The 19,424-nt window shown below is 40.0% G+C and overlaps 1 protein-coding gene across 2 annotated transcripts in view; it reads left to right on the top strand.

The window, feature by feature from the left end:
* Positions 1-13,361, top strand: part of ZNF143 (zinc finger protein 143) — a 43,685-nt gene extending 30,324 nt beyond the window's left edge. For both annotated transcript variants that reach the window (XM_065682999.1, XM_065683000.1), the window contains exons 11-16: positions 82-261; positions 1,371-1,598; positions 2,810-2,958; positions 4,655-4,816; positions 10,064-10,210; positions 11,388-13,361. In XM_065682999.1, coding sequence (XP_065539071.1) covers positions 82-261; positions 1,371-1,598; positions 2,810-2,958; positions 4,655-4,816; positions 10,064-10,210; positions 11,388-11,471 — 950 coding nt within the window. In that variant the 3' untranslated portion in view covers positions 11,472-13,361. The remainder of the gene's footprint in view (positions 1-81; positions 262-1,370; positions 1,599-2,809; positions 2,959-4,654; positions 4,817-10,063; positions 10,211-11,387) is intronic.
* Positions 13,362-19,424: the final 6,063 nt, after the last annotated feature.

Genomic DNA, 19,424 nt, shown 5'->3' on the forward strand with positions numbered 1-19,424 from the left:
TACATTCAGTCTTAAGTGTAACTTAAGATTTTTGTTCTTTTATAATTTTTGCATGTGTGCCATTTTTTCTTTATTTTTCAGGTGAAAGGCCTTTTAAATGTCCATTTGAAGGATGTGGCAGGTCATTCACAACATCTAATATTAGAAAGGTTCACATCAGGACACATACAGGCGAAAGGCCTTATTACTGTACTGAGCCAGGATGTGGGAGAGCTTTCGCCAGTGCAACTAATTATAAGAATCATGTGAGAATACACACAGGTATATGAGCGATGTTTTGTATTTTGAAGTGGAATCTGCTTGGGAAAGGCTTTGTCATTCTCCTTGTGAACACCGTTTTGGTACATTGTAATTAGGTTTAATCATGTTTACGTGACTTGGCTTGGCACTTTTATTTGGGCTTGTCTACCCTGAGCTGCGGGCAGTTGAGTGGTTAGGTTTCCTGCCTTGCTGTCAAAGCAGAATAATTTTGTTTTGGATACATAGTTCTTTTAAATGTATGCAAAACCTCATCTTCAGTGGATATTGGGCTACATCCTTATATGGTTTTGGGGTTTGCCTCCATTGTGAGCTGCTTCTTAAATAAATAACAGTAAAGTACAAGTCTGAGTATGACTTGGGCTCATCATTGTGAGTCATTGTTTAATCCCAGCTGTATTTTCCTTGCTGCTGGAGCAGTAGTCAAAACCTTTCTATAGAGTGGAGGTGAAAATATATATCCAACTTGATAGGTTAGCAGAAATAATCAGCACAGATTCAAAGGTTCTAAAATGTAAAAGCCAGTTATAACTGTATCATCTTGGTAGCCTTAGGTGTTTTATGGAAGCACAGACAGGTTTCATAGAGGTACATTTTGTATCTCAGATAATCTTTTTAGTTCACAATGTGGACATTGGTTTCATTGACTTTTAAATGAAAATTGTTTTTATATGAAACCATAATTGTTTAAACATGTGCTTCCCATAAGCTTTCTTCAGAGCTTAAAGACTCAAAAGTAAGTGAAATCGTGCTAGGGTATCAACATACCTGATTACTGAGGAGAAGTGTGGGGCTTCCAGTAATAAAAGAACAAAATTCTCAATATGATGCTAAACCGACATTGCAGCTTTCAGCCTGTATCCTTCTGTCTTCATCAGAAGGATGTTTTAGATGGAACGGAGAGAAAAGGGGCTAAGTTTTACCGGCAGTTGTTCTACAAAAAGGACAGTGAGAAGCTGCATTGATAAACTCTGTGAGCTTGATCTTCACTGTTGGCTTTGAAATTGACATGTGGTTGGTAATGAAGTTGTGTCACCAAATATCACTTGTGGGCAATTTTTTTCTGTGCCTCCTGAATAAAGTTCTATTTATCCCTTTTGTTTTCCATACAGGGGAGAAGCCCTATGTCTGTACAGTTCCTGGTTGTGACAAACGTTTTACAGAGTACTCTAGTTTATACAAGCATCATGTTGTACATACTCATTCCAAACCATATAACTGTAATCACTGTGGGAAAACATACAAGCAGATTTCTACACTCGCTATGCATAAGCGGACAGCGCACAATGACACAGAGCCCATTGAAGAAGAACAAGAGGCTTTTTTTGAGCCACCTCCAGGTTAGAGTTTCAGTTGTGGAATTTTGTGTGGTAAAAAAATGGCTGGATAATATTTTGCTGGGTTTTTTTATAACCAAGGAAATGAAAGCATAGATAAAAATCTGAAGCACTTAATAAAGTTGTTTAACTTCTCTGTAAGACTTTTTAGTCTGGTAGGCAACTTGTAAACAGAAACTGAGAGAGTAATTGACCAGATCATAAAATCATTCACAGCAGTTTTGGAGATAAGAGAAATTTGAGATGCAGTCCTGGCAAACCTGCTATAAAAATTACTGTGGGGAGGGACCTGGGAGAATCTAAAATGCTTATGCTTGCAAGCTACTGATATTTTCTTGGGTATTTTTCTAAGAGTGTATCTAGAACACCATGCTTGGTGACAGTCTTTTGTGCAGGAGCAAAGGCGCTGCCTCGAGAAAAGGAAAACCCGTCTTTGCACTACGCTGATATTGTGCTGGTTTTGCTGTGGTTAATAGCAGTTTATGTAAACTGTCCTAGAAGCAAAGATGAAAATAAGTTCATTTGCTGCAGTACTCATGGTATCATGAGTACTGAATCCTATGACTATTAAAGATCAGACTGAAGGAAGTACTGTGATAGGACAAATACCACTTGTCAAACTGTGATTTTTACATGTGACTGAAGATTGGAAATAAGTGCACAAACTGTTTTGGTCAAAGAAGTTGCTCTCCTATATGTATGTGGGAAACTACACTGAATGCCTCAAGCAGATCTGCTGGAATCCGATTCCTTTTCAGGGAATTATAAGATTCATTTGCTGAGGTTAAACATTTATTAAGATACTGAACTTAAGTCACACAAAGGCATCCCTGTGTTCTTCTGTATGCTTGTTAATTAATAACTCTTTAAAAGCTGCCGGTTGTGTTTGCATGGAGCATCTTGTATGGAGAGGTTAACATATAATGAATTAGTTAGAAATGTTTGTCATCATTTCAATATTTGCTAATAAACTCAGTGTATATTTTATTTATGTATAGTATTTGTGTGTTAAAACTCACTGCTAAAAGATTATACCCCATGTTCCTAAAACAGACTTTCTGACTTGCTTTTATTTTTCTCTTCTTTCCACTAAATTTTTTCTGTCAGAGTGTTTAAAACCTTCAAACCAGGCTGGCATTTAACCCTTGTCATTTGCTTTCCTGGCAGCATCTAGAGTATATAAACTACCCTTTTGCCTTCTTTGTATCAAATAGGTCAAGGTGAAGATGTTCTCAAAGGTTCCCAAATAACCTATGTGACAGGTGTAGACGGAGAAGATGTAATTTCTGCACAGGTTGCTACAGTTACTCAGTCAGGATTAGGTCAACAAGTAGCACTAATATCCCAGGATGGAACCCAACATGTAAGTAAACAGTAAAGAGCTGACAAAAATACATGGAGAATTGAGGCAGGTGTTGCAGATACTCACGTGCTTTCTAAGATCATTTGGGATTCTTGATAAATATGTATGTGGGTTTCTCTAAAACAGAAGCTTTTCTGGGGCTGGGTTAGGATATGTTTAGGGTTGAGCCTCCTGTGGAATACCTAAATTAAACCCCATATTCTGACATCTGAAGCTGCATTAATACAAAGCTTGATTATTTTATTTTTTGCTATCCTTGTTATCTTCGTCACTGTCAAAGCAGGCATAACAATTGTTACAGCCTAGTTTCTGAGGCTTCTCAAAATTCCCTAATTAATACAATATATTAATATCTGACAGTTATCTTCACTGTTGTTTTGTCTGCATGTGCTTTGTTGGGATGGAGGGCTGGGAAATGTTTCTAGTCCAGGTGCCTGCTTTACAAGCTGTTTGGTATTGTGCAGTTCTTCCCATTTTTAACATAAACAAGAGATTAAGGAATGCTTTGAACTACCCCCACTTGAAAATTCCTATGGATATATTTTTTTAAGGATTCCCAAGCATATATTTTTTAAGGTTTTTCCTATGAAATTTCATTAAGAGGGGATTTCAGCACAACTCATTTGTTTAGCTATGGTAATATATTGAAGACATATTGGAAAAAGTTTATATCTTATCTGGAAATATAGCTGAAATGCCAGTAGCATATGTAAGGTATCTCCTAAATTCAAATTGGAAATTAAATATTACCAGCCTTGAAAATTGCAGCAGCACTAACTAACTGGCATTTTTACCCTCTAAAAGGAAGGCCAGAAGTCTTGACATGGAGTTCTTGCATTTATTTAAGTTATCCTTCAGCTTGACTTTCGTTCTCGAATGTTTTATTACCTTGTAAGTCAGACATTAAGTCATTTATTTGATGCCCTAATGTGTTTATACTGGAGACATTAGTAATTTATATTGTTAATTTTTTATTGTTTATTTGTGGCTTACATTCTAAGCCTTAGGAGGGCCTTTAGCATTTCTGTGAGGATCACATGTGTCAAGTGTTACTGCCTTGAATCACATTGTCCATTGTGTGAGACACATAGATAACGTATCACACAGTTATTTGGGGTATGATCTGATTAACATGGAGTTGCAGTCTTTGGGCACAAGTATGCATTCTTTTTCTTGTTACTGAGAGCCATATTTTTATTTCTGTAAACTGATAATCTGAAAGGTCATGGAATATTAGGTCCTGATCAGTAAGATGAATGTGATGATGCCTCTTTGTCTAAGGCTGGGAATTGGCCAAAGAGTCACGGTGATTCTCGAGGAATGCATGAGCATGCTGGTCAGGATGTGGAGTAATGCTACTATATCTTTTGGCCAGTATATTAATTATGACCAGCTTAAAAGACTTTTCCCTCATTATTAATAGGCTTTTTGTTCTGGATTGCTACACATTTTGTTTCAAATGAAGAATTAAGCTAGCCAGGAATATTCCTGCTGAACCAACTAGAAGGCATTTGTTTGATATATGCTGTTACACTTCAAATGCTTATCATCAGGTTTGGGTGGTTGATTTTTTTTTTTTTGTTTTTTTTTTTCAAACCTTACTTAAAAACATATGTTGCCAAAACCTAAGACTAGGTATGACTTGAGCAGCAATTAAACCTTTTTCTTTTAGTTCAGGAACTATTTTGTGTTTCAGGTCAACATAACCCAGGCAGATATGCAGGCCATTGGCAATACTATCACTATGGTAACACAAGATGGCACCACCATCACAGTACCTGCCCATGATGCTGTCATCTCTTCTGCAGGAACACATTCTGTAGCAATGGTTACTGCTGAAGGCGCTGAAGGACAACAGGTAAGATATAATCCTGTATAGATGTGTAATGTTCCTTTATAGGATTATCTAAAATAGGCATCTTTGCCCTGCAGAGGAGGGCTTGGGGGTGTTGGTCGATAAGAAACTGAATATAAGCCAGATTCAGTGTGCGCTTGCAACTCAAAAACCAACTGTAAGCGAAAACCCTCACAATCCCTTCCTCCCTCCCAGTTGCCCTTGAATAACAGGTATGAGGTCTTGGAAATTCAGGGCCAGGTGAATGGAGATGGGGAGGCAAATCTATCTAGTGAGTCACCCAGGGCTAGTCACTCACCCACATACCTCAGAACTTCCCCAACCAAGAAGAAAAGAAGAGTAATTGTGGTGGGTGACTCCCTTCTGAGGGGAACAGAAGGGCCCATTTGTCGACCGGATCCACCCCACAGGGAGGTCTGCTGCCTGCCTGGGGCTCGGATTAGAGATGTTAAAAAGAAGCTCTCTGAACTGGTGCAGCCGTCTGACTACTACCCACTGCTGGTTTTTCAGGTTGGCAGTGACGAAATTATTACGAGGAAAGTAAGGGCAATGAAGAGAGACTACAGGGCCCTGGGACGGCTGGTTAAAGGGTCTGGAGCGCAAGTGGTGTTTGCCTCCATACCTGTTGCAAGCGAGGGTGAAGGGATATATAAGAAGACTCTGCAGGTTAATGTATGGCTACGTGACTGGTGCCAAAGGCAGGGGTTTGGGTTTTTCAGTCACGGGCTGCTGTATGGGACACCTGGTTTGCTGGTGACAGGCGGGATACACCAGTCCCAGAGAAGAAAAAGGGTTTTGGGGCAGGAGTTAGCAGGGCTTATTGACAGGGCTTTAAACTAGTTATGAAGGGGGGAGGGGATTTAACTGGGCCTGTTGGGGACAAGCCCAAGAGGAACATGCTAGGGATTGAAGGATGGCGGGCTAAGGAGGACTATCAATCTCTTGTTTCACTTGTGGGAAAGGATAGCTCTTTAGACCCTGTCCCGCAGGGGAAAAAGAGTACTAGGACTGGCTCCCTGAAATGCCTGTACACCAATGCACGCAGCATGGGGAATAAACAGGAGGAGTTAGAAGTCTGTGTGCGGGCTAAAGGTTATGATCTAGTGGCGATTACAGAGACATGGTGGGACAGTTCACATGACTGGAATGTGGTCATGGATGGCTATGTCCTTTTTAGGAAAGATAGGTCAGCGAAGCGAGGTGGTGGAGTTGCTCTTTACGTGAGAGAGCAACTAGAATGTATTGAGTTCTGTCCGGGGTCGGATGAGGAGCAAGTGGAATGCCTGTGGGTACGAATCAAGGGGCTGACTGGCACGGGTGATACAGTTGTGGGGGTCTATTACAGACCTCCTGATCAGCATGAAGGAGTTGATGAGGCTTTCTACAGGCAACTGGAAGTAGCCTCGCGACTACATGCCTTAGTCGTCGTGGGGGACTTTAATTACCCCGATATTTGCTGGAAGACTCACACAGCCAGTCATTCACAGTCTAGGAGGTTCCTCGAGTGCATTGATGATAATTTCTTAATGCAAATGGTGGACGTACCAACTAGGGGAGCAGCGCTGCTAGATTTAGTACTCGCCAACAAGGAGGGTTTGGTCGAAGTGGTGACGGTCAATGGCAGCCTTGGCTGCAGTGACCATGAGATGGTGGAGTTTAGGATCCTGTGTGGGAGGAATAGAATACCTAGCAAAGCCACAGTTCTGGATTTCCGAAGGGCCAACTTTGGCCTCTTCAGTCAACTGCTAAGGGAAGTCTCATGGGAAAGTGTACTAGGCGGTAAAGGGGCTCAAGATAGTTGGTTAGCATTCAAGGACCGCTTCTTCCAAGCTCAGGATCGGAGCGTCCCAATGAGTAGGAAGTCAAGTAAGGGATCTAGGAGACCGGCGTGGTTAAACAAGGAGCTGCTGGGCAAACTCAAGTGGAAAAGGAGAATCTATGGATTATGGAAGGAGGGGCTGGCCGCTTGGGAGGAATATAGGACAGTTGTTAGAGGATGTAGGGAGGCAATTAGGACAGCTAAGGCCTCCTTGGAACTCAATCTTGCTAGTCGGGTTAAAGACAATAGAAAGGGCTTCTTCAAATACATAGCAAATAAAACTAAAACAAGAGGCAATATAGGCCCACTGCTGAACGAAGTGGGTACCCTGGAGACAGAGGATATAAAGAAGGCAGAGGTGCTGAATGCCTTCTTTGCCTCTGTCTTTACTCCTGCAGACTCTTCCCCGAGGGCCCCGGATTTCTTTAGCCCCAGAAGGAGTCAGGACAAAGGAGGAGTTTGCTTTGGTAGATGAGGATTGGGTTAGGGATCAGCTATGCAAACTGGACATCTGTAAATCGATGGGTCCGGATGGAATGCACCCACGGGTGCTGAGGGAGCTGGCGGAGGTCATTGCTAGGCCACTTTCCATCATCTTTGGTAAGTCGTGGGAAATGGGCGAGGTGCCTGAGGATTGGCGGATGGCAAAGGTCACACCAGTCTATAAGAAGGGCAAGAAGGAGGACCCGGGTAATTATAGACCGGTCAGCCTTACCTCCATCCCTGGAAAGGTGATGGAACAACTTATTCTTGACTCCATCACTAGGCATATCAAGGATGAGGGGGTCATTAAGAACAGCCAACATGGTTTTATGAGGGGGAAGTCATGCATGACCAACCTTATAGCCTTCTATGAGGAAGTGACTAGGTGGAGGGATGATGGTAGAGCGGTAGATGTAGTTTTTCTTGATTTCAGTAAGGCATTTGATACTGTCTCCCACAGCATCCTCATAGATAAGCTAAGGAAGTGTGGGCTTGATGATCAAGTAGTGAGGTGGATCGAGAACTGGTTGAAAGGAAGAAGGCAGAGAGTTGTGGTCAATGGCGCAGAATCTAGCTGGAGGTCTGTGACTAGTGGAGTTCCTCAGGGGTCGGTGCTGGGACCGGTGCTGTTTAATATTTTCATCAATGACCTGGATGAGGGAACTGAGTGCACCCTCAGCAAGTTTGCTGATGACACAAAACTGGGAGGAGTGGCTGACACACCAGAGGACTGTGCTGCCATTCAGCGAGACCTGGACAGGCTGGAGAGTTGGGCGGGGAGAAACTTGATGAAATTTAACAAGGGCAAGTGTAGAGTCTTGCATCTGGGGAAGAACAACCCCATGTACCAGTACAGGTTGGGGGGTGACCTGCTGGAAAGTAGTGAAGGGGAAAGGGACCTGGGGGTCCTGGTGGATAGGAGGATGACCATGAGCCAGCAATGTGCTCTTGTGGCCAAGAAGGCAAATGGCATCTTAGGGTGCATTAGAAAGGGAGTGGTTAGTAGGTCAAGAGAGGTTCTCCTCCCCCTCTACTCAGCCTTGGTGAGGCCGCATCTGGAATATTGCGTCCAGTTCTGGGCCCCTCTGTTCAAGAAGGACAGGGAATTGCTTGAAGGAGTCCAGCGCAGAGCCACAAAGATGATTAAGGGAGTGGAACATCTCCCTTATGAGGAGAGGCTGAGGGAGCTGGGTCTCTAGCTTGCAAAAGAGGAGACTGAGGGGTGACCTCATCAATGTTTACAAATATGTGAAGGGTAGGTGTCAGGATGATGGAGCTAGGCTTTTTTCAGTGATATCCAGTGATAGGACAAGGGGCAATGGGTGTAAACTGGAACATAGGAAGTTCCACGTTAACATCAGGAAGAACTTCTTTACTGTAAGAGTGACAGAGCACTGGAACAGGTTGCCCAGGGGGGTTGTGGAGTCTCCTACACTGGAGATATTCAAGGCCCGCCTGGACAAGTTCCTGTGTGATGTACTGTAGGTTACCCTGCTCTTGCAGGGGGGTTGGACTAGATGATCTTTTTAGGTCCCTTCCAACCCTTGGGATTCTGTGTGATTCTGTGTGAACTGTATCCTGGGCTGCATCAAAAGGAGTGTGACCAGCAGGTCGAAGGAGGTGATCCTGCCCCTCTGCTCTGGTCTCGTGAGACCTCACTTGGAGTATTGTGTGCAGTTCTGGTGTCCTCAACATAAAAAGGACATGGAACTGCTGGAACAAGTCCAGAGGAGGGCCACGAGGATGATGAGGGGACTGGAGCACCTCCCGTATGAAGACAGGCTGAGAAAGTTGGGGCTGTTCAGCCTGGAGAAGAGAAGGCTGCATGGAGACCTCATAGCAGCCTTCCGGTGTCAGAAGGGGACTCTGCATTAGGGACTGTAGTGGTAGGCCAAAGGGTAGCAGTTTCAAACTTAAACAGGGGAAGTTTAGGTTAGATACAAGAAAGAAGTTCTTTACTGTGAGAGTGGTGAGGCATTGGAACAGGTTGACCAAGGAAGCTGTGAATGCTCCATCCCTGGCTGTGTTCAAGGCCAGGTTGAATGGAGTCTTGGGTAACATGGTTTAGTGTATGGTGACTCCGCCCATGGCAGCGGGGTTGGAACTAGATGACATTAAGGTCCTTTTCAACTCTAACTGTTCTATGATTCTATCTAAGCCATCATAGTTCTGTCATTGACATGGATTTATCTTAAGTACAGCAGTTTTCGACACCTGGCCATAGCATTCCTTTCACATAAAGGGAATGATTATTCATATTCACACTCATGCATATGATCTGTTCTACTCCACTGCTGTACATCAACATATGGCAGAATGTTCTAAAAACAATTGGCCACCAAGAAAAAAATTAAGGTACCAGGCTGGCATTTCATTTAGGTGCATGCATGTAAAATAAGACCTGGAAATGTTAAGTGTTTCCCCCAAAGTCATGTAGTCTATGAGTGGCAGAACTAAGAAAAGAATCCAGCATGAACTGTAACATTATCAGTATTATGGGACTGTAGTTAATATGGCAAATAGGAAGCGTTTGTGTAAGTATGTATTTGTGGGTTTGTTCTTCATATACAAATACAATACCTAGCTTTTAAAGTAGAAATATAGTGAATAATTTTAAAACTTTAACTTAATAATGGATTCCACTGTTCAAAAAATGCACCAGATGAAAATGAATATACTTACTAATCACTATGCTCTGTATGTATAAATAATCACAGGCTTATAGACACATTTACTGAATTTCTGTGCAGTTCTCAGGAAATTCATATTTTGAGAGCTAACAGGTAACTTTGAGAGCACAATGATGGCAACCTTTCTTAAAAAAATTATCTCTTACACAATAAAATCATGCTCATGCATGATCACAGCTTTGAATTTAACTTTAACTTTGAAGATAACCATTGTAACAGATCCGTCATCCAGCTGATTCTCTTATTTTGGTATTGAAGGTTGCTATTGTGGCTCAAGACTTAGCAGCATTTCATAGCGCCTCATCAGACATGGGACATCAGCAACATGGGCACCATTTAGTGACTACAGAAACTAGACCTGTCACATTGTTGGCTACATCAAATGGAACACAAATTGCAGTACAGGTAAGATGGTGATAAATGTTTTTTGAAGTGTTTCTTACTTCTGGAACTAGAAGCTCTTAGTCATGCAACAAAATTATTCTAATAAGCTTGGCTCCCCTACAAAAAAATACCCCATAACCATATGATCTCATATGTTAAATAATATATAGGGTTAGGAAGAGGAATAGTAAGCACCTGATTTTCCAAATGAATTCATTCAGTTTCTAAATACTGATAAAGCCAGGAGCCTGATAGCCAAATTGAAGTCCTAAGGAGGTGATAACAGAGCTGCTTTTGCTTTGAGTAGCGCCAGAATGTGAGAGCTAGTGACTAAATGACAAGCAGTATTTCGAACTGTCCCATTAAGTCCATCTGCCAAATAATCTGGTTTTCTTTTCACATTCTCATGCAGCTTTATCCTGAGCCAACAGGTTAATGATCAGCTTTGTTTTTAATAGGTTGAGGTTGTCTTCAGTATTCCCATCATTGGACTTGTGTGCATGGTGTACATATTCTTCGCAAAATTGTGTCTTTATTCAGGGTTAGTTGAAATTGCCTCTGACCATGCCAGATACATTAATGGCCTTGTACTTCCTTCCTAAACTACCGTAGAATCAGTGTCATCATGACTGCTTTTCCTATCTAGTCAGGATTCTACAATAAAGTTAAACTTTTTATGTATATCAATGTCATACGGTGTTCCAAAGAGCTGACCTTCTGCAAGAGTTAAGAAAAATGAAGATTGTTTGCCAATGTTGTTTACCAGTGTTAAAATGTCATTCAGCAGCCACCATGACTTTTGAAAGCTTTATCTTAGCTTTGTTGTATCTGCCAAGTTGAAATATCATCTGTTCTGTGTCATGAAATGTGTTTACCATGCAGCAGTTCTTTGAAGAAAATTTATTTAGTAAATACATAGAAACTCGGTTTAATCTGCTATCAGAAGCTAGCTTAATTGCCATGTTGATTAGATAGCTGCTAGTATATATTACCCAGAAGAGGTGTGACTCCTGATCACACTTGTGTGGAAGAACTGATCCATATCCAGATCTTTGCCTTCATCTTCAATTTGTTTGTTGGGGTTTGGTTTTGTGTTGTTTGGGTTTATTGGGTTTTGTTTTGTTTTGGTTTTTTTTTACACATTTATATCCATATGTAACATTTTGGATTCATTTATGTTTAAATGCATTTGTTTCAGCTTGGAGAACAACAGTCTCTGGAAGAAGCCATTCGAATAGCCTCCAGAATACAACAGGGTGAAACACCAGGGATTGATGATTAACTTCTAAAACTGCTACCAGAACAATAGAAAGGTATTTTATTTTCAATCAAAGGTCCATGCCAGCAGCAGCCCATAAAAACTTTGAAGTTCCCCACTCACTGAAACTGTACACATTTTATGCAAGAGTGAAGAACATTTTGTAAGTTTTGTGTACGTAACCCTTGGAATGGACTGACATCATCTGCTTCCATCTGTTGTATTTTCAGGAATATGTAATTAGGATTGAATTTCCTTGTTATCCTTTCATCAGATTTCAGCCTGGTCTACAAGCAAATGAAAAGCTGAATATAAGTATTGGAATTAATTTTTAATGTCATGTGCGAATAATGCAGGCATTACTGAAGAACTCAAATATTTAAAATACTATTGAAAAAAATCATCATTTCAGGAACCCTTACAAGTAATAAAGATGACAGAGCCTTTTAAATTACATTCCATAAATGGAAAAGTCTTGGATTTGAGCCAACTGTAAATCTTCATATTTTGATTTGTTTCATATGGATTTGAATACTCTTTGGATTATCTACCCCGTCTCATTCATTGTAAATACAGACTGTTAATGCTGCAAGTGCTAATTATATTATCTTTAAATTGGATTATGTACAAAGGCGACACTTTGGTTGTTCAATATTAAAGGAAGTAAATCTAATGATTTTTGTTTCTCTACATATTTTACTTAAGATGTTACTCTCAAATTATTATGCAATAAAATATAGCAAGATTGTATTGTCTAGATAGGATGATATTGTTGTGTGACATACTGGTTTACTTTTTAATGAGACAAGTTCAAATTATTTATTTATGGCCATGTATAAATTTTTCAAAGTTGATTAATCATAAACTTCATTTCTGACGTATTAATTTTGATCGTAATCCACTATAGTGTATTAAGTAATTATTGTTAATAGTTACTTTAAACATTCTAAAGCACTACAAGAATGATTAAAGTAGTAAGTAATTAGTAATTAGGCAACTGATTTTGACTTATAAAGTAAAGATACCTGTTTTCAAGAGGTAAGTTTACTTTTCAAATGGTGCATTTGCAGCAAAAGTACAAGTCCTAGTAGTCTATTTTCAACATTTCGGAGTGCCTGCTGCTACCATTCAGTACCCAGGTTGTGCTGATAATCAGTGCTTTTGAAAATCAGGACACAAGTTACTAGAAAAAAGGGATTAGTTAATGATGATGTAAGTACAATGCCTCTCTATGCCTATCATTCTGTAAAGGGAAAAAGTCAATTGTAGATATGTCTAACACAAGCAGTAAAAAGTAAATTTTTTTTATATATGGAAAAATGTCTTTTGTTAGTAAGCTTGTTAAAATTTTTTGGCTTCATGTAAAATTCACTGCTTATTTTAGATGAGTGGCAAGAGCACTTCTGAAACTGAAGCTTCATCTTTTATGTCTCAAGGGAAGGAGTAAACATCTTCTGGATGAAGTGTTAATGAAGTAATCGTTTTATAAGTATTGTGAGGTACACATTTTACATTAAGTCCATAACTACACACCTTAACGTATTTGACCTCTAAAAGGCCAAGTTTAAATAGAACGAAGCTAATTTATCATGAATTACTGTATCAGAGTGGGTTGCAGCCTTTTGTTTTTCATACAGATGACCAATTGAAAAGCGCAGTGAAAGAATATGGTACTGTGGGATAGGTGTGGATCTATTACAAAGTAAAACCTGGAAACACTGGGGGTTTTCTGTAACTTTTGTATAGGATTGAGGCTGCTCGCTCACCTAGGTGCCAGTTTTCCTAAAGTGTTGTAATTCTTGATATCCCATGGAGATAAATGTACTATGCAAGGAGGATTCGTTGCCTGTCAACTAGATCAGTTTCTTAGTACTTATTACCTTTTAGACATTAAAGATGTATCATTTGACAAGATCATTCAAGGCTTTTTTGCTTACATTTTATTGCTTAATAGTTTCTGGAAATGGTGGCTGGACAGTGGTTTTGACTCTAGCAAAGAAGTAACTTCAGTTCTTACTTCTTCTCATTTCCCAGGACATTTTTTGACCACTTTACAAATGTGAGTATTCTTCTTCTTTCATACTAGTTGGTTTGCTGCAAGGCGTTCAGAACTCAGCTGGGAAAAGCTGCAGTATTTTTTTAGTTATTTATCTTACTGGTATCTTACCTGTTAGTCTTGCAAAACTCCCAAGTCAAAGGTTGTGCTTCCATGTTGTGCTAGCTACCCCTTTAAAGGAAAACATACTTACTGAATAAATAAGCCAGACTGACTTAAGGTGCTTAGTGTTTAAAGAGAAGCTGAGGTGACTACATGTGTCTTAGCTGTGAGACCTGTATTCATAATGGACTTCTTTTCAGAGTAGAGAGACCTGTGTGACTTTCTGCCCTGCTTCCATTCAGAGTGCAGTGGAAGGAGCTGTTTTGGTAAGCTGATGCTGCCGGATGGTGTTGGAAGGTCCTGTATGGAAACTGGACAGGATGAAATCAGGTTAGGTAGGAATACTGGTGGAAGGGATTTCAGGAAGACACAAGTAATACGACAAAATACTGCTTTTGGCAGTAGAAATCTCTATCCTTTCCCCACAGATTTTACTCCTCTTTTTGAAAGTTTTATTCAACAGGAATGCTTCGGCACACTAGAAGGAAATAATTTATCAAAGAGGAATCCTATAAAATGCAGCAACTCAGTATATCGCTTCCACTTACAAATTGGCTGCCACATTTCCAGCATTCCCAGTCAGAGTTTTTCTTTCAATTTGAATTCCAAGCCTACACAAACTCCTCCCTTAAGGGAATAAAACCAAACTTTCTCTAGACTCTGCAGTCAACTCTTCCCTTTTAAATATTTCTACAGTTCTTCACCACTGTGGTTTTGCTTTTTGTTACTATAGTTGAGTGCCTCTCCTGACAGTAAAAAGAGAGAGGCAGTTATTTTCGGTACTCCAGGCTGATGACCTATTGTGTCACAAACACTGCGCATAACAATACGACAGTCTTTGCCCTAAAGAGCTAATGCCAAAGAACACATGAATAAGCTGAGGCTGGAAGAGTGTGTTTTTATAGGAGTAAATCCTGAAGCCTGTTTAAAGTTGTAAACGGCCATAATCCCTGATGGTATAATTAATCTCAGCAATTGATCAGCTGACCGATACCAGAGATATTCAGGCACAGTGTAGAAGATAAAGCATGTTGTGTCTTCTTAGCATGCAGGAGAAGGTCAGAGCTGATAATCCAAATAAACAAAATGTCAGAGCTTGGAAGGATGTTCTTCCTAAACTTTACTCTAGTTTCAAACCCTCATAACCCCTCAAATACTGCTGGGAGTCACTTGTTTGACTGCATGCTGTGTACTTCTCTGAGTGCAGTCAGGGATCCTTCCAAAGGACAGGAAGATATTTAAATGGTAATCAGCCACCAGGAAAAGATGGCATGGAGTCAGGATGTGGTAAACAGTGTTTTGGGATCTGGCAGCTTCAGTGCTACAGCTGTTAGTCAGATTGCACACCTTGGATTGACCAAGTGCCCTGTAACAAACCTATTCATTCTTAGTTTGTCATTGAATGAAAACAATGAAATGATCGGTAATATTTATTTACAGTTGTTTGGAACTTTAAAAATACAGCACGCATCTTTTGTCCTGAAAAAGGATAGAAATTAACGCATGCCTTGTCTTTGCAGATGCATAAATTCAAACTCCAGCTGGTTTTTTATAGTAAGGTATTCCTATTTTTTTGCGAAGCAATATATATATTTGAACACTAGATCCCCCCCAAGTATTTTTTGTTCCATCAATGGAAAAACTTCCCTATGGACCCCTACTACAAAAGACAAAAAAAAAAAAAATCAAGAGCTGCTGTCATTTCCCGTGTCCTGTATAGTAAAGTACACTCCAAATAATACATAGAAACAAGCATTTTTCTTTGTGTTATGTGTATTGTAAAATGTAGCTTAGGAGTTGCCAGCAGTTTGACATTCGTTTTTAATTCTGCTAGCAAAGTTCAGTTGGCCAAAGGAAAACTTAACAGTCTAATTAGATCATCACCATTAGCAGTAAGTGGCTGACACCTAACCCTATTGGGAATGTGATACCAGACGTTTTCAACTGAAGGTTATACTCAAAGCAGACTTTAATTATCCCAATAAACATACAAGCTTTTATCAACAAGCAAACATTCTGTCCTATGCAGTTTGCGCATTTATCTCTAATGGAAATATAACCCCCTTAAATGCCATCCATCTCAGGCTCTGAAGCAGTTAAGAGATTTTATTTGGATTATTTTTGTTCTGGTTTGATTATTTGAGCCTTTTACTCAAAGGAATGGCAAAATATTTACGATTTCAGGGCAGAAGTGATTGTGCAGAATTATTCCTCTAAAAAAAAGTGTTCTATGTTACTGTCAAAACACTAGCATTTTCCTCTTTCCTTTAAGTCCCTTGCCAGCCCTTAGGCTGACTGACTGCTGTATTTTACTTATTTTTCTGGGGAGTGTTAGACTCCACAATGTTTCTGCTTGATTCTACAGTTTTCACCTGAGAGGCTTCTGAGCCTGTCTTAGTGAGGCAAGACAGGAAAGGAAGCCTAACATCTAGCAGGTCTGCTGGTGTAACAGAAACTGTCACATGACCGTAGAAAGCTCCTGGAGAAGACTGTTCCAAAGCTGCATCTCTAGTGATCTCTTTGCTTTGGTGTAGAGCTAATTCAGGCTTTGAATATAGGTTGTAATGACTGAGAAGTCATAAATTACATGACAGGTTTGTCAGTCTTGCACTTCCTGAAAGTACAAGACTGGGACAGGCAGGATTAGCTTTTTTTTTGTTTTCAACCATATATTCAAGATATAAGAGGTAGGTTTTTGAATGTACATAGCTTCCTAAGGATGATGTTAGTGGGAAGAAGGTGTCTGAACTTCTTGAAACTTTTACTAGGCTAATATCTTTTTATCTGCGTCCCTAAAAATGCTTGGAAAAACACCTTACATGATAATGTGTAAGAGATACTATAATAGTAAACTTGAAAAAAAGGTTAAGTACTTCTTCTATGATTTTACGTGTTCCCTGAAGGAGGAAAAGAAAGAAAACTAGTGATCCTGGGAAACTAGTAGTGACTATTTAGTTTACGTGCATTAGATATTTTGAGGTTTTTAATTGCAAATCTATGTTCTATTCAGATCACTTTAACTTCACTGCAGCAAAGGAATGGGGCATTCAAATTGTACCTGCTTTCAGTCATGGCAATCTTTCTGTCTCTTCAACTTTTAGTATGTTTATGGAGGAAATTGATGGTCTGAATACAACTCCCAAATAGATTCTTTTGCCACTTTGTAAGCAGAGATTTCAAGTGTTAAAAGGCAGGTGTACAGGCAAAAATGGAGTCACTGAAAAGAGTGTGCTCTCATAGTCACAGAGAAATACTGAATTGTATGTGACTGCTTGGCAAAGCCTGTGTTGTTTTTGTTTTTTTTTTTTTTTTAATGTACCTTGTGTATTATGACTATCTTCAAATCTTCCCTTAAATTCCCAGGTTTTGGGCCCAGAAGCTGCTCTTTACTTTGGGAGGCATCCTAGGTGCTGTCAAATTCCCCATTCTGTTCTCCACCTTGTTTTCTTGCTCTTACTATTTATAATTCCTGGGTGAATACATCCTTAAGAAATGCTCTATCTGCATGCAAACTATAGGCTAAAAAGAGTAAAAGGCCTGGCAGTATCAACTACAGGCATGTCTTTGGACACAAAGTCCACCTTTGATGGAGAACCCATTCAATTTTGTACCTTGTAATGAAGAAAAGAGGTTGCCAGCTGACATCAGCTGTTAGCAGCACAACCTCAGATAGACTAACCTTTAAACTCTTGGTGGTCCGGAGACAACATCTCCCAGTTAGCACACTACTACTGAGACCCATTAGCCCTGTATATACCAGGTCTTCCATGAACACTGGAATGCCATGACTGGCACTGGTGACAAGTGCACTGGTCCCTGGGTACCTGCTGAAACCCAAGAGAAAAGCCAGAAACAGCACAGATCTGTCCCTGATCCTAGTTCTCCAGCAACAGCTTTGGCACAGGTGGCTGTAGTGTTTCTGTTTTTTATATAAGCAACTTGACCTTCCTTCTCTTCTGTTTTTCACTCCATTTACCCTTCTTGTAAGATGAACTCATTGTAGTTTCACAACTGTGCTGGCTGATGCAGAATGGGTTTAATCCAGTTTTTGGTAGAACTTTTCTAATTTGATCAAAGAGATTTTGGGGGATTGCAGATGAACTTGTGAGTTCAGGAAATCCTGATAAGATAGCAGTGTACCATCTTCTGTGGCAGTTCCCTCAGACAGCCAGACAAATGAGCCACTGTTCCATTTCTTTTCCATTCATCATTATTTGTGTTCCCCTGCTACCCACAAAAGAGGGAACAACTGTTTCCCTTGAGCTTGCAAACTTCTAGTTAAAAGCAGTTGTTTGTTGGTGAATGTGTGCTGCCCCAGATAAGTATTTCTGGTAGCAAAATCTTCAGTGCACCAGACTGATATACTTATTTTTTAATTTAAAAGCAACTATTATTGAAAAAAAAAAACCCAAACAAACACAAAAACCAAACAGAAGCAAGTTTTGCAAATATATCCTGAAAACTCTTAAACTGATCGCATTTGCAGGAGTATCAGTCAGGCACCACCCAGACATAAAGTTACATGCTGCTATATCCATTTGGAGGATCAGGGCTTTAGTTTGTAAGGCTCAAAGGTGCAGTTCTCAGCTTCAGGGAATTTGTGATGAATTTGGCTTAGAGTACGGCAAAGGAGAAGCCTGCAGAGCTCTTTTCCTGCTCACCTCTCTTTCTCCTGTGATGGTTGCTAGTGCGCTATCTAAGCAAATTGGGTCTGTGGTGCTTTTTAGTTAGGCTGTTTGTAAGCCTGCTGATGCTCATTGTAGTGGTGTCATGGGGGGCAAGAGAACAGAGTTGCCACTGTCTGGGGGAAAAATAATCTCTTCAATGCAACCGCTTATGGTCCCATGAAACCACAGCAAAAAAAACAAGTGATGCAAATTCAGAACAGCACATTTATAAAGCTTACAAATGCTGTCCTTATATAGCAACTATGCATTTTGTTATAATTACGTATTTATTCAGTACTTCCCTTTCTTATTTGCTCTCAGTTTGGAAATAAACTTTCTTTTTTAAGCTGTTACTGGTGTTTCCTTCTTTCTCTGTTCCTTTTTTCCTTTCTGCTGTCTTGTCTTCAGAAATACTTCCTTCTGTGTACAAATTCGGAATTGTTCCATTTGACTTTGTCCCACTTAAACTGTTGAAGTTATTAGCAATTCGTTAGTTAGAGTCCATACAATAGGGCTGCTGAATTTCATTTTGCCACTTACCCTCACTAAATACCTGTGTTAGTAGACTGCCGAAAGCAAAGCAGCACCAGTTCTATTTAGGTTGATTTTGGGAAGGAAACTTTGACATTTCAGGGGAAGGGGTTTATCAAAAGCTTAAATTCTGTACTCTTTTTTTAAAGAAAAGAAAACTTCATAAACGTCTGAAGCAAGCTGCAGATGGTAGCTGGGATGTTTTAGGAACTGCTTTGCGTCTCCATCTGTGGACTTTAACTGAGGAGATAGAGGCTGTATTTTTTAATAGCCTTCTCTTACATCATCTGTTCTAAAACTTGAATGCTTTAGTATTTGTTGTACAGCACACTTTGGTTTTAAACATTGGGTTTTTTAATGGGACATTAGTGTGATTCTGAATTATTGCACAAAAAGTGTTTTTACAGCACTTAGTCTGATGTAGCTGTACCTCTGTAAATGCTGCCCAATTCTGTTTTCATAGGTTAGGTTGGTTACTTTCAGCTTTCTGAAACTAGTTTTCAGGATTTTTCCATAATGTCAAGAAATGTGCTCTTGTGGCTCACCACTGCTTGTCCTGAAAAACAAAAAAACTCCAAAACAACTGTCTTAGCTTTCAGGCCATTGAAAGTGTGAGGAACA

The sequence above is a fragment of the Lathamus discolor genome, chromosome 6 (genome assembly GCF_037157495.1).
Source record: "Lathamus discolor isolate bLatDis1 chromosome 6, bLatDis1.hap1, whole genome shotgun sequence".
NCBI classification, from domain to species: Eukaryota; Metazoa; Chordata; class Aves; order Psittaciformes; family Psittacidae; genus Lathamus; species Lathamus discolor.